The sequence below is a fragment of the Drosophila subpulchrella genome, chromosome 2L (assembly GCF_014743375.2).
Source record: "Drosophila subpulchrella strain 33 F10 #4 breed RU33 chromosome 2L, RU_Dsub_v1.1 Primary Assembly, whole genome shotgun sequence".
Classification (NCBI taxonomy): Eukaryota; Metazoa; Arthropoda; class Insecta; order Diptera; family Drosophilidae; genus Drosophila; species Drosophila subpulchrella.
Genome location: NC_050610.1, coordinates 13901935 through 13914097, shown reverse-complemented (window position 1 = coordinate 13914097; position 12163 = coordinate 13901935). Strand labels below are relative to the sequence as shown.

At 37.8% G+C, this 12163-nt stretch overlaps 3 protein-coding genes and 1 long non-coding RNA gene across 16 annotated transcripts in view; 2 read left to right on the top strand and 2 right to left on the bottom strand.

Moving 5' to 3' along the window:
* Positions 1–3655: 3655 nt before the first annotated feature.
* LOC119548562 lies at positions 3656–9501 on the bottom strand. Its single transcript, XR_005219303.1, has 4 exons — positions 9338–9501; positions 7767–8436; positions 4772–7503; positions 3656–4711 (listed from the first exon to the last, which is right to left on the bottom strand). It is a non-coding gene; the product is annotated as an uncharacterized LOC119548562 (long non-coding RNA).
* LOC119548560 lies at positions 7499–8579 on the top strand. Of its 2 annotated transcripts, none has more exons than XM_037855866.1 (3): positions 7499–7691; positions 7750–8001; positions 8060–8579. In XM_037855866.1, the coding sequence occupies exons 1-3, from the start codon at positions 7581–7583 to the stop codon at positions 8549–8551; spliced, it is 855 nt and encodes a 284-aa protein (XP_037711794.1). In that variant the 5' UTR covers positions 7499–7580; the 3' UTR covers positions 8552–8579. The 2 variants fall into 2 exon arrangements, with proteins under 2 accessions (XP_037711794.1, XP_037711795.1); XM_037855867.1 differs by having other exon boundaries at positions 8044–8579.
* On the top strand, positions 8954–9424 carry LOC119548561. The gene has a single exon (XM_037855868.1). The coding sequence runs from the start codon at positions 8971–8973 to the stop codon at positions 9313–9315; it is 345 nt and encodes a 114-aa protein (XP_037711796.1). The 5' UTR covers positions 8954–8970; the 3' UTR covers positions 9316–9424.
* A 940-nt stretch (positions 9502–10441) lies between the features above and the next one.
* The window catches only part of LOC119548186 (mitogen-activated protein kinase-binding protein 1), a 68160-nt gene continuing 66438 nt past the window's right edge, over positions 10442–12163 (bottom strand). For 8 of the 12 annotated variants that reach the window (XM_037855305.1, XM_037855307.1, XM_037855302.1 and 5 more), the window contains one exon: positions 10442–11959. In XM_037855305.1, the coding sequence (XP_037711233.1) occupies positions 11770–11959 (190 nt within the window). In that variant the 3' untranslated portion in view covers positions 10442–11769. The remainder of the gene's footprint in view (positions 11960–12163) is intronic. The other 4 variants (XM_037855313.1, XM_037855311.1, XM_037855312.1 and 1 more) reach the window with 1 other exon arrangement.

Genomic DNA, 12163 nt, shown 5'->3' with positions numbered 1-12163 from the left:
TCGAAGGCCAACCCCCAATTGTGAAATGAATGTGAATGGTCCTTCAGCTGTTGTCATGTTGGCCGCTCCCCCAGTCGATTCCTTTTGATGTTTGCCTTATGCACGCCCAGTCGGCCATTCGAGTATCCATCTACCTATCCATCTATGCGAAGTGCCCCCCAAAACCTGCCCCCTACCTCCCTTTTCCCCTTTCAATCGCACTGACAAAAACTGACTTATTTGGCTAATTGAACGCGGTTGGTCGGTGGCAGCACTTCATGCAGATCTAGCCCGGATAATTCCGCACTTTCACCACTTCTCGACCCGCTTTTGCATAACACTTTGGCACTCCGGACAATACGATTTGGTCACCCAGCCGGATGACATTAATTAAGCTAATTAATGGCTATTGATTTGCAGTGGGCTATGGGAAAGTTATGATTTCCGCCCAAAGGAAGCTGCTAATGAGAGGTTATGTGGGAAAATGAGAAGGTGTCAGGAAAAGTTAAGAAATTATATTTTAGACTGAAAAAAATATTTCATTGGATTTAGTTTAATACAAAAACTGCTTATGATAACACCCAATAAGAGTCATTAATATAAATATTTTTATATTTTCAAAGGGACCTAAAATTTTAGTTTTTATTTCTTTAAGGAAACTATATAGAACTGTTGTAAAGACACAGAAAGAAAGAAATATTGTATTGCATAATCGAGCAATCCAAAAAAATATCTTTATCTAAAAACAATACTTTAAGGGATAGGTTATTCTTAAAACCTGAAGAAATAATAGTGTTATTTAAATATCTCTTGTGTTCGTAGAAATAATCTTAATTAGGGAAAATGTATTCTGTATAAATATCTAGGGATCATCTTTTCACAGAATAGGAGTAAGTGAAAAAAATGAATTAAGCTCAACAAACATGCGCTTAAATCACTTTTTTCACTTACTCCTTAAAATAAATAATATAAACTTCTGCCATTTTTCATATTATATGTCTAAAAGTATGCAGTGAATAACTAGTTGCAGTCTAACTGAATAAATTTATTGAATTTATGAATTTTGTTGCATACTTTTTGAAACCTAAAATTAAATTTATAAGTGGGATATATGAATTTTTAAGTTCTGAATAAAAAGTTGGGATCAACTTTGCAGACAATTGTATGTTTTTTGCGCTTAAATCACTTTTTTAACTCATTCCATTCAATAAAAAAAAATAATAACAACGTCCGCCATATTTCCGTCTCCCTTTCGATGCCCCCGAAGAACTGTTTACCCGCCATAAACAATTTCCGCAGGCGCCATAATTTTTTGTGTAGCCTCCTGAAATAAGCATAATATTTTCGTCCTTTGTTTTTAGCATATCAATAACTCTTATCGTCGGTTTGGGGGCCCCGTGGCACGCCCCTTCGATTGTGCCACAACAACTCGAGCACGCAACAGGGGCGAAAGCATGGAAAAATCCAAAGTACTCGAGCTGCTCGCTCTGCACAATAAAAAATTATAATCCAATTCCATTGTCCGACATCTGGGGGTGGGAGGTGGGAAAATACGGCAGACAACGACTGCGCTTATCACCCGAAATGAGGCAGAACAATAGGGACACGAGATGGATGCACCGGAGGGGGCAGGGATGTAAGTCGAGCGTGAATTGCAGCATAATCTCTTCCGGATATGATTACGCCACCAAGTGCGAGGAATTGTCTGGCCCTGGTGCTGTGACCTATCAGCTTTGTATCCTCGCATCTTTGCGTCCCCATCCCTGCATCCTCGTATCCTTGTATCACTCGGCTCAGCTGAGTTCATCTGCTGTGATTACAATTTCTTAAAAAGCTAAAGCTGCATTTTCCTTTCAATTACAAGGCACCCTCGGCACCTCTTAATGGCCATATAAGTGTATCTTGTGTAATGTACAATATGCTGGCTAAAAAAAAAGGAGAACAAAACAACACTTAACCCACGTTAATTGTCGACTCTCTGAACTATGACATGATCTCCTGCCACTCCTACACACCGAAAGTGTCCCATGTCAATGGCTGGTTGCCATTAGAAAAAAGAGGAATCCACGGGGCGCTCAAGATGACAGTATTTCAAAATTCTATATGAGTACTTGTAGTTTATAATCTAAGGTGGAGGATGGGTCCTGTGCACTGACAGAAAAACAGCGAAAACAGACGAATGGAATTGCATAACATTATCGTAATTAAGAAAACTGTAGAGTTTAGAAATCCAACTTTGACTAGACACTATTATAATATCAAATGTTAAAAACTGGGAAAATTTATTTGAAATCAAAATCATATAAGCTGACGAGATCCTAACTACCTTTGGTTTTACGTCCCCCCTTATTGAGCTATCAACCTTTACTCAAAATATTTTAGAAATCTTTGGGAGGCTCAAAAAATTTCCTAATATCATTCTGTTTTAGAAAAATACCAAGTTCATGAATTCATAAACAATTACACATTGCCCAAAATAAATCTCAGACAGATTATTCCAAGGATTTATTGGGATATTCCTGTCTTTTCTGATTAATAACCCTCATGGGTCAATAAATTCATCTGAGCTTTGCGAGACAATCGCAGCTTATTTCTGACCCTTCGATCTTTTTTTTGAGGAAGAGCAGCTGACTCGGGTCAGATTCTGGATGGGTGGGTGATTATCTAGTTGGGTTTTTGGGTTCCGTGGTTTTCTTTTCCGGGCAGCAGTTGCTCGACTTCCCAGCGAGAGGCGAGAGGCTGGAAAATGATGACAATATGTGATGGGATCGGCGGGCTGCTTGGCAACACATTGAAATGCATTCGAGTCGACGTAACGCGGCTCAATTAGTGCGGTTCAGCGACTGCCAATGCAGCTTCTCCTGTCCTCCAGTTCTCCGAGTCCTCGGAGTCCTCGTCCTCGTCCTCCTCCTGCGATTCCATTGCTCCAGCCATTGTGCGCCCGTTTGCCTGGCTTTATGTCAACTTCTTGCACGCTTATTCACACCTGAGGACAAAACCGCCCTGCAGGTTTTTGCTGCCTGAAGAGTCACGAATGCGCCGCCAGCTTCCGAGATTTTCCACGCCGCATTTTCACATTGGCGGGCAGCGAGGCGTCGCTCATTACGTGAAAAGCTGCTGCCTAGGATCCGCCTACACTCTATTTATTAGTTTGGCCTGCTTCGGCGCCTTTTCACTAGATAAAATCAAAACCTAGAGAAAAGCAGCATACGAAAATACCAAAAGACTGAGAAAATAATGCTGCATTTTAGGAGTGCCAAAATTCTAATACTAAAGTTAATTCAAGATTCTGAAAGTCATATTGCGTTCCAAATAAATATCTTTATATGCTATTTTAGTCGTCTAAAAGTATGCAGTGAAAAAGAGAAGAGAGAGCCTTTTTGACTGAATTTATTAAACTTCAGAATTTGAATAAATATATTATTGCATACTTTTTGAAACCCAAAATGACATATGATAGTGATTTGTTTTTTAAAGTTTACTTTTAGACACCTATTCAAGGGATTTCTAATTTCTACACATCTTTTTGGGGCTCCCAAATTTTAAAGATAATATCCTTTCAAGGGTTTTAAATTACTGAAATACCACATTGACTTAAAAATATACATACATAAAATATACATTGACTTTAAAAAATATACTTTTATTCCAACTATGACTCTGAGAATTTTCAGTCACACAATATATAAGCACACAAATATACGTATATATACACCTCCACGATATTAGGAACTCGATAAAATGCGGTGTTGCAAGTTTGACAGGAGGGAGACGTTGGAAGAAGATATCTTCGAAGATCCGCGGGTCCGTCGGATGTTTGTCACCAAGGTCCTTTTAATAGTGGCCGTGAGTTTGGAGTCAATACGAGTTCAGATCGATGCTATTAATCCGATCGCCTATTGCAGATTAACTTGGCTTTTACATCAGGGGCCATGGCGATTGCCATAACGACGCGGTCCGTCAAGCAATTTATACAAACACACTGGTATATTGGTCTCGCCGCCACGATCATCATATTCGCAATTCACATTATGATGTGTTGCTGCCGCTACCTCTTTCGACAGTCCCCTATCAAATGGATTTTGCTGGTAATATATGTCATATGCCATGCGGTGTTGGTTTGCTTCCTTGCAGTTAAATTTTCTCCTCTCCTGGTAAGCCAGGTTCCGGTGATATAAAGCCGAAACTTTACTCATCTTTCTTCTTGCAGGTTTTGCTGGCCTTCGGAGTATGTGCTGTCCTAGTCGCGGCATTGTGTATATTCGCAAGATTCGCACCTTGCGATTTTACCTCGTGCTACACATTCATTATGTTGATTGGTGTTACCCTGATTCTTTTGGGCATATTAGCATTTTTTTTCAGAAGTGTTCGGGTGGTATATTTGGCCTTCGGCGTATTCGCCTATACTATATTCATAGTTTATGACCTTCAGTTGATTATAGGCGGCAAACTTCACAAAAGGCAGTACGATGAATTAGATTATATTATTGCTTCCATGACCCTTTTCCATGATGTAGTACACCTCTTTATGTTCATACTGCGACTCGCTGGTTGGATAGATGAAAACTAGTAAAATTGTCATCTAAATTAAAGTGAATAAATGCGGATAAAAAAATATTGGAAATGTTGATAGAGCTCTCATAGGTGACCTGCTTTTATTCATAGCTTTCAAATAGAAAATATAGGAATTCGTATTTCATGTGCATTTTCTATGTATCCTTTATGTTATCATCTATAACAAATAAAGATTAGGTTGTTAATAATATCACATTAAATAAAATTTTGACATTACTTAGGCTGGTGTATCTTTCTTTGAAAGATGCTCTTCCAACTAAGGTCATTAGGGTTTCCTGTCAAGTCATTATATAAACACACTGATACATGTATACGTGTACACATCCACGATCTTTTGGACTTGGTAAAATGTGTAACAGGAAGAAGAGATATGAGACCAACGTGTTTGAAGATCCGGCCGTCCGTCGGATGTTTGCCACTAAGGTCCTTGCGATAGTGGGCGTGGGTATAGACTACTATACGTATTTTGTAAAACAAACTAATCCGATTGCCATATGTAGATCAACTTGACCTTTACCACACTGGTAATGATGATTTGTATATTGGTAGGACCTATTAGGAGTTTTTTACAAATTAACTTGTGGATTTGGATCCCCGCCGCTGTCATCATATTTATAATTCATATTATGATGTGCTGCTTCCAATCGCTCTTCCGAAAGTCGCCCCTTAACTGGGTGTTGTTGGTAGTATACGTCATATGTCATGCTGTTTTAGTGTCCTGCCTTGCAGTTCTATTTCGTCCTCTTTTGGTAAGCCATTGACATATCGCCGAATCCTTAATCGTCTTTATTTTTGCAGGTTTTAATGGGCTTTGGATTATGTGCCATCCTGGTCGCATGTCTTTGTGTCTTCGCAAGGTTTGCACCCTGCGATTTCACTGCTTGCTACACATTAATTTTCATCTTCGGTATTACCGTGTTAGCTCTGAGCATTTTAGCTCTCTATCTAAGAAGTGTCTATGTGGTATATTTAGGCTTTGCCGTGATCGCATACTCTACATTTATAGTTTATGACCTTCAGTTGATTGTAGGCGGCCAAATTCACAAGGAACAGTACGACGAATCAGATTATATTATTGCTGCCATGACCCTTTTCCATGACGTCGCATACCTCTTTATGTTCATACTAGAGATCGCGGGTTTGATAGATGAGGACTAGTAACAATGTCGTTTAAATTAAAGTGAAACTATGCGGATAAAACTGTGTTTTATATGTTGATATAACTCGCAAAGGTAACCTGAGTTTATTCACAGCTTTCAAATTAGAATTGTGGGTAACACTTTTCCTTGTACATTTTCCATGTAACTTTATATAATCAATTATATCAAATAATGGTTAAGTCACTTGCATCATTTCAAGTAATTATCATTATGCAATAATATTAATATTAGTTTTAAGTAATAATACATTAATTAAAATTTTGTCACAACAGTCTGGTGTATCTTTCTTTGAAAGATACTTTTCCAACTTTAGTTCCAAGAGTTTCCTGTCATATTACTATAAAACACACCTAACACACGTATACACAAACACTCTATACATATACACTACCACGGTCTTTTGGATTTGATAAAATGTGTAACAAGAAGAGGATTTATGAGCACAACGTGTTTGAAGATCCGGCCGTGCGTCGGAGGTTTGTCACCAAGGTCCTCACGATAGTGGCCGTGAGTATAGACTATTACACGTTTACCATTTGTTCGTCTTATCCGATTACCTTTTGCAGATCAACTTGACCTTTACATCATTGGCAATGACGATATGTATCATGACAAGGCCTATTAGGCGATTTTTAATTATTAACTGGTGGATTCCAATCCCAGCAATTGCTATCATATTTATAATTCATATTGTGATGTGCTACTGCCCAGGTGTTTTCCGAAAGTCGCCGATTAAATGGATTTTGCTGGTAATATACGTCATATGTCATGCCGTCATTGTGTCCTGCCTTGCCGTACATTATCGTCCGCTTCTGGTAGGTCAGTAATCAATGATATATCGACAAATCTTAATTCGACTTTCTTCTTGCAGGTTTTAATTGCCTTCGCAATATGCGCCGTCCTGGTCGCCTGTCTTTATCTCTTCGCAAGATTCGCACCCTGCGACTTCACCTCGTGTTACACATTAATATTCATCTTAGGTCTTGCCTTATTAGCTCTGGGCATACTAGCCATCTTTATCAGGAGTCTCTGGATTGTGTATATAGCATTTGGCGTGATCGTTTATTCTATATTTATAGTTTATGACCTTCAATTGATTGTAGGCGGCAAAATTCACAAGTATCAGTACGACGAATTAGATTTTATTATTGCTTCGATGATCCTTTTCCATGACGTCGTACATCTATTCATGTTCATTCTACAACTCGCGGGTTGGATAGATGATGACTAGGAATGTTTTCATTTAAATTTATGTGAAATAATATAAATTAAATAATAATAAAAAACTTAAGTTCATGATGTAAGCAGTCAAACATTTTTGTAACTAATTTCATGTCAGTCAAACATCTGGATATCTGGTCCATCGCAGATCAACTTGATTTTCACCGTAATGCTAATAACCTTTTTTGTTTTCCACATGAAAGCAAGAAGTTTCTTATTAAGACACAGGTATATTGGGCATGTCGCTATGGTTGTTATAATCACAATTTCTATGATGATGTGCTTTTGTATCAGCCCCTTCCGGTATTCCCCTTGGAAATACTTACGATATCATCCTAAATTTGTAAGCGGCATTATTTATTATTGTTGATTAGCGGCAAAACCAACGAGAACCAGTTTAAGGAAGAGGATTTCGTATTAGCTGCCATGTTCCTCTACAGTGACATTATATTTCCCTTTCCACTTTACCTTATTGGATTGATAGATTTATTAAAAATACATATAATAAAGCCATTGTTTCATTGTTTGTCGATTCAGTTTCCGGGCATTTCCCGTCATACAGATTTAACTGAAAACAAAAAATTATTTAGAAAATAAAATACACATATACATTTCGAGAACAGACGCATTCTTATAGGCGGCAAAATGTGCTGCGGTTTTAATATAGCTTGTTGCACTAAACCTCGCGAGGAAAATCCCTTCGCTAATCCTAAGGTTAAGCGTCGGTTTATTTGGAGAGTGTTGCTCATATTGGATGTGAGTATTGAGTGTATTGACCCTAGATCCAGATACTTATAAGAAAACCATATTTTAGGGATGCCTGATATGTACCCTCATTCCAACGTTCATCTTCCTGTGCTACCCACCGGCCCACTCGTATATTGCCGGTACATCGTACGTCTTTGCCATTCCAGCCATTATTGCTTTTATAGTAGTTCAGGCCTTCTTGTGCTTCGCAATGAAACTTCTCCAAAAAAGGCCCGTCAAGATTATATTCTTCATTATATGGATCATTGTCCATACCATCTTACTAACCGCGGTGTCAGTTTGGTTTGAACCGTGGGTGGTAAGTCCTTGGTTCGCTTTCTATATTCTTAATTTTGATTAGTTCTAACCCGAACCAGACTTTGATACCTTGCGGAATTCTGGCGTTTGTGATTTTGGCTATGGTCGTATATTCGAGATTCGTTCGCTGCCAGATCGGCCATAAAATTCCGTTAGCCTACCTCGTTGCAGCCGGATTAGTTGTCATAATACATGCCATCCTTCTAGGTTTTTTTTTCAAGTATTACTGGTTTCTCATATTGGTTAGCTTCTCCGTAGTGCTCATTTTGATAATGGTAGTGGTGCTGGATATTGATCTAATAGTTCGCGATAAGACACGTCACAAGTTCGGAAAGCATGAATACATTGTGGCTTCCATGATCATTTTGCGTGACGTTATATGGATCGTTATCATAGTTATTATAATATTGATAGCTGCTGCCTCAAGTTGTAATTGCTGTGGAGATGATAGTGATCATGAAAGTCATGAAAGTAATGAAAGTCATGAAAGTAATGAAAGTGGCTCTAGTGGGTCTTCTGCTTCTAGTGGAAGCGGAGGCTCCTCTTCCTAAATTTGTATGGTGTATCAAAATTTCTATAACTTTCTCTGTGATAAATTTAAAATATGTAAAAATATAGTTAAATAAACCAAAAATATTTTTTGTGATTTATTTGATGGTGGTGATCCAGAGAATGTCATCGTTGTTTTCATAACTGAGGGGTTTTAACCAAAGATTTATAATTATACTTGCAAAGCATATAACCGATATTGATATTAGCAATGGATTGCAATCGCTCAAGAATCTGGTTTGCGTTAATATTACTGTAATTGAACATAATATTGGTCATCTAGGGATGCGATGTTCACTAAGCATATGATCTGCTAAGGGGATTATTCACTAGAGATATCAACGTTTCAGAAAGGGTGCCGTTTTTCTACAGTCAATTTAACAATACATTAAAATATAACTATATCCAAAACATCAAGAAAATGTGCGAGGTGCAAAAGCTGGCCGATGGCCTGTACCAGATGTTTAACAAATACAAGGAGTTGCGTAAAATCGAAATGTTACAGATCCTGAAACGTGTGCGCTGCTGTGATTGCGGCCACAAAAAGAGACTTAGAAAGGCATTGAAGATAGAGTCTGGATGTCCGAAATCCCCAACCCAAGGTCGTATAAGCTTTCTTCTCGTCGCCTGTTTCGGATTCCTTATCCTGATCTCCATTTATATGATCTACGTGGCTCGGCGATACAATCATGTTCGAGCCTATGGCAGCAACGCCTGCGGATCGACTTTTTTCTATACCTACACGGATTGCGACGTGTTCTACTAAAGGACTATCAAATTTCACTTACCAAGGCTTATATTTTTATTCACATTTTGGTAACTGTTCTTGTTTTGTTTCTTTGGATGCGCCACAATATATATTTTCCATTCTTAAATATGTTTGTCAAGTTAAAAAAATGTGTAATTTAATTTGTAGTTTATTCGTTAGGCTACCAAAATTATTACTTTGAAGTTTGTTAAGAGGGCAGTGTGATATTAAGAAAAGTAAATAGTATTTATTGGGTGTTTTTGTGCTTTATTTAAGAATATCCATATTAAACAGCACAAATATATTTTCCTCATTGTTCACTTAATTTTTGTACTTTTTTTTTGCACGCTTCGAGATACACATTCAGGTGATGATGGGACCTCGGAAATTTGGGTGGCTCAGGGCAAGGGCGTGTCTGGCACTTATTGGGAACGTTTCGTGCTCAGCTTTTTCACCCGCTTTATGATTGGACGCTGCCGTAAATTATGCATAAAGCATAAATGCCAGAAAGAGACCAAACGACGGGACCGAGGGAGAGTGCTGGCTTTCGGGGTGAGTCCGTCATCGAACGTGGCCATTCAGTTTTATTGGGTTATCGAGTGGGGCAGGACCAACTCTCCTCTCCACCACCCCCAGTCCACAGGAGCTGCCGGTTGTTGGGCTAGCTCAATATTGACACACGTTAATTGAAGCCCAACGGCTGCCAAAAGTATCCGTATCAATAGCCATCCCTTAGCCGTGGGTCAGCGCCGAATTGAACAACCATTGCCTGCTCACATTGTGAAGTCGGAAAAGACAGGGAAAGTGGGTTTCCGGGTGGGTGAAATTCTGGGGTGGACCTTGGTGGGTTGTCATACGAGGTTCTCATAGAAAAAATGAAATCTTGTACAAAAGCCCATGTTTATTGTATACCTATTCCATATTTTCCTCCAAAATAGTTTGAACATTTTACCAAACATTTCTTATGTAAGAGGTTCACCCTTATTACCTTAATATACCATTATTTGGGTGGTGGTCGCCCAGTTGATTGTGTTTCACATGTTGGGCGATTACATCACCTGCTGCGCGGTCATCTCTTTGATGGCTTTAATAAATCCTGATTGCCAAGGTAATTTTAAACGATCCGTAATTGACTCTTCGAAACTTTACTTTTGTCCGGTAAACGTTGAATTATATTTTATTATACGGCTTTCATATTTCTTAAATGTTACACAATACACAATTCCTGCCAGTTAGTTGTATTAATCGAGTGTGGATGAGGATAATATTTTGTTCTGAATGCTGCCCATCCTATATACATGGTATGTTTATATGAAATCCTGCTGCCATATGAAAGTTGCATATGGGTAGATCACTTAGGAATTAGAATTCTGAGACCCCAAATTCTTAGCTGCCAAATTAAATACAAATTTATGCTATAAGTCCAGGGGGTCTCGGGTTTTAGTTGTTAACAGAATGGGCGATTTTGTTGTTAACAGTAAACAGGGGTGAAGAAGAAGAAACGTGGTTTAATGTTTTCAAAAATTGTGCATTATGTATTATTTTCGCTTTGAATTAGTTGCTTTTTTTAAGTTTAGTTTTGAGTTTAGATAGCATAATTAATCATAAGTGTTGTTTTTTCCTATTTGAAGTTAATTTTAATACATTTCGTTTAGTTGTAAATTATTGTAATGTAAATTTTAGGACTAATTCAAGTTCATATCTAGGTATATATGTATATTTATAGGTAGTGTTATAATTGTTGTAAATACAATCGAATAATTAACTAATACAGAATAATTACAGAACAAATTGTTTGGAAATAGATTTTCGCTCTGATCAAAAGTCTGAAATATCTTTGATTCTCCACATAAGCATTTCTCAGATAATCATTTGTGGTTATAAGTATAATTGTGAGTAGGCATACAAATAGTATATGGGGTATAAATTTAAATTTTGGAATATTCAAATTTGACACACATTTCTTGTAGTTTTGTCTTTTACATTTTGACTGATTCACAAACAGAACATAAACCAAATAGAGAATATAAATCATACAGAAAAAAGGCATACACTAAGCGCACTTTGTAACAATTCGCTCGACACCTCAAGTCCGGACATTCCGTATCATCGTGGCCTTAAACTCAAATAACACTTAACACGTACAAAAACTGCTTATTAAACTTAACATTTACAGAATTTAATTCAAGCTAAACGCAATTGGTTGCCATATAAATTATTGTTAAAAGAAATGCACACGCGCACAAAAACGAAACAGAAAACTTAGCAGCTACGCAACTTGAAATAATTACTAAAGAAATAAATTTACATCATCTGTGAATGGTTATTAATTACAAATTAGTGGTTGGTTGCTTGATTTGTTTGCCATTCGCCTGGGTGTGTGGTTTCAGTTAAATAAATAGGTGCTGGTTAGTCCTCCCCGCAGATCCTCTGCCATCGTTTAGTCATTTAGTCTAGCCTAAGCTCTACACACTAGGAGTTATTCTCACAGTCATCGGGTTTGTGCTTCGTGCGTAAATTGCTCAAAAGATCGGCACAGTTGTTGACCATCATCAGATAGTCTCCGTTGTCAGCGCTCAGCTGATCGTGGTTCAATCCCCCACTACCACCCATTCCCAATCCCCCGCCCACTCCGCTTCCATTGTTTGTTTTCTCCGCTTGTCTGAAATAAAAAGAAATATTTTATTAAATAGCCTTTCTTGAATGGGATTTATTTATAGCCTTTTATGTATCTACAGCGTTTTAAACTTGAAATGCATTTTTTTAGGAAACATTTTATGTTACTTTTTATATGATCTCAAGACAACTTAAAAATTTAGAAACTGAGAATAAATATTTAAATTTCAAAGCTGATTTAAAAACTGCT

Bases quoted from the DNA above. Each gene is read 5' to 3' on its own strand.
- LOC119548560 (XM_037855866.1), top strand. From the start codon at position 7,581: ATGTGCTGCGGTTTTAATATAGCTTGTTGCACTAAACCTCGCGAGGAA. The intron at 7,692-7,749 runs GTGAGTATTGAG...ACCATATTTTAG, and splicing joins GAGTGTTGCTCATATTGGAT to GGATGCCTGATATGTACCCT. The intron at 8,002-8,059 runs GTAAGTCCTTGG...AACCCGAACCAG, and splicing joins TTTGGTTTGAACCGTGGGTG to ACTTTGATACCTTGCGGAAT.
- LOC119548561 (XM_037855868.1), top strand. From the start codon at position 8,971: ATGTGCGAGGTGCAAAAGCTGGCCGATGGCCTGTACCAGATGTTTAAC.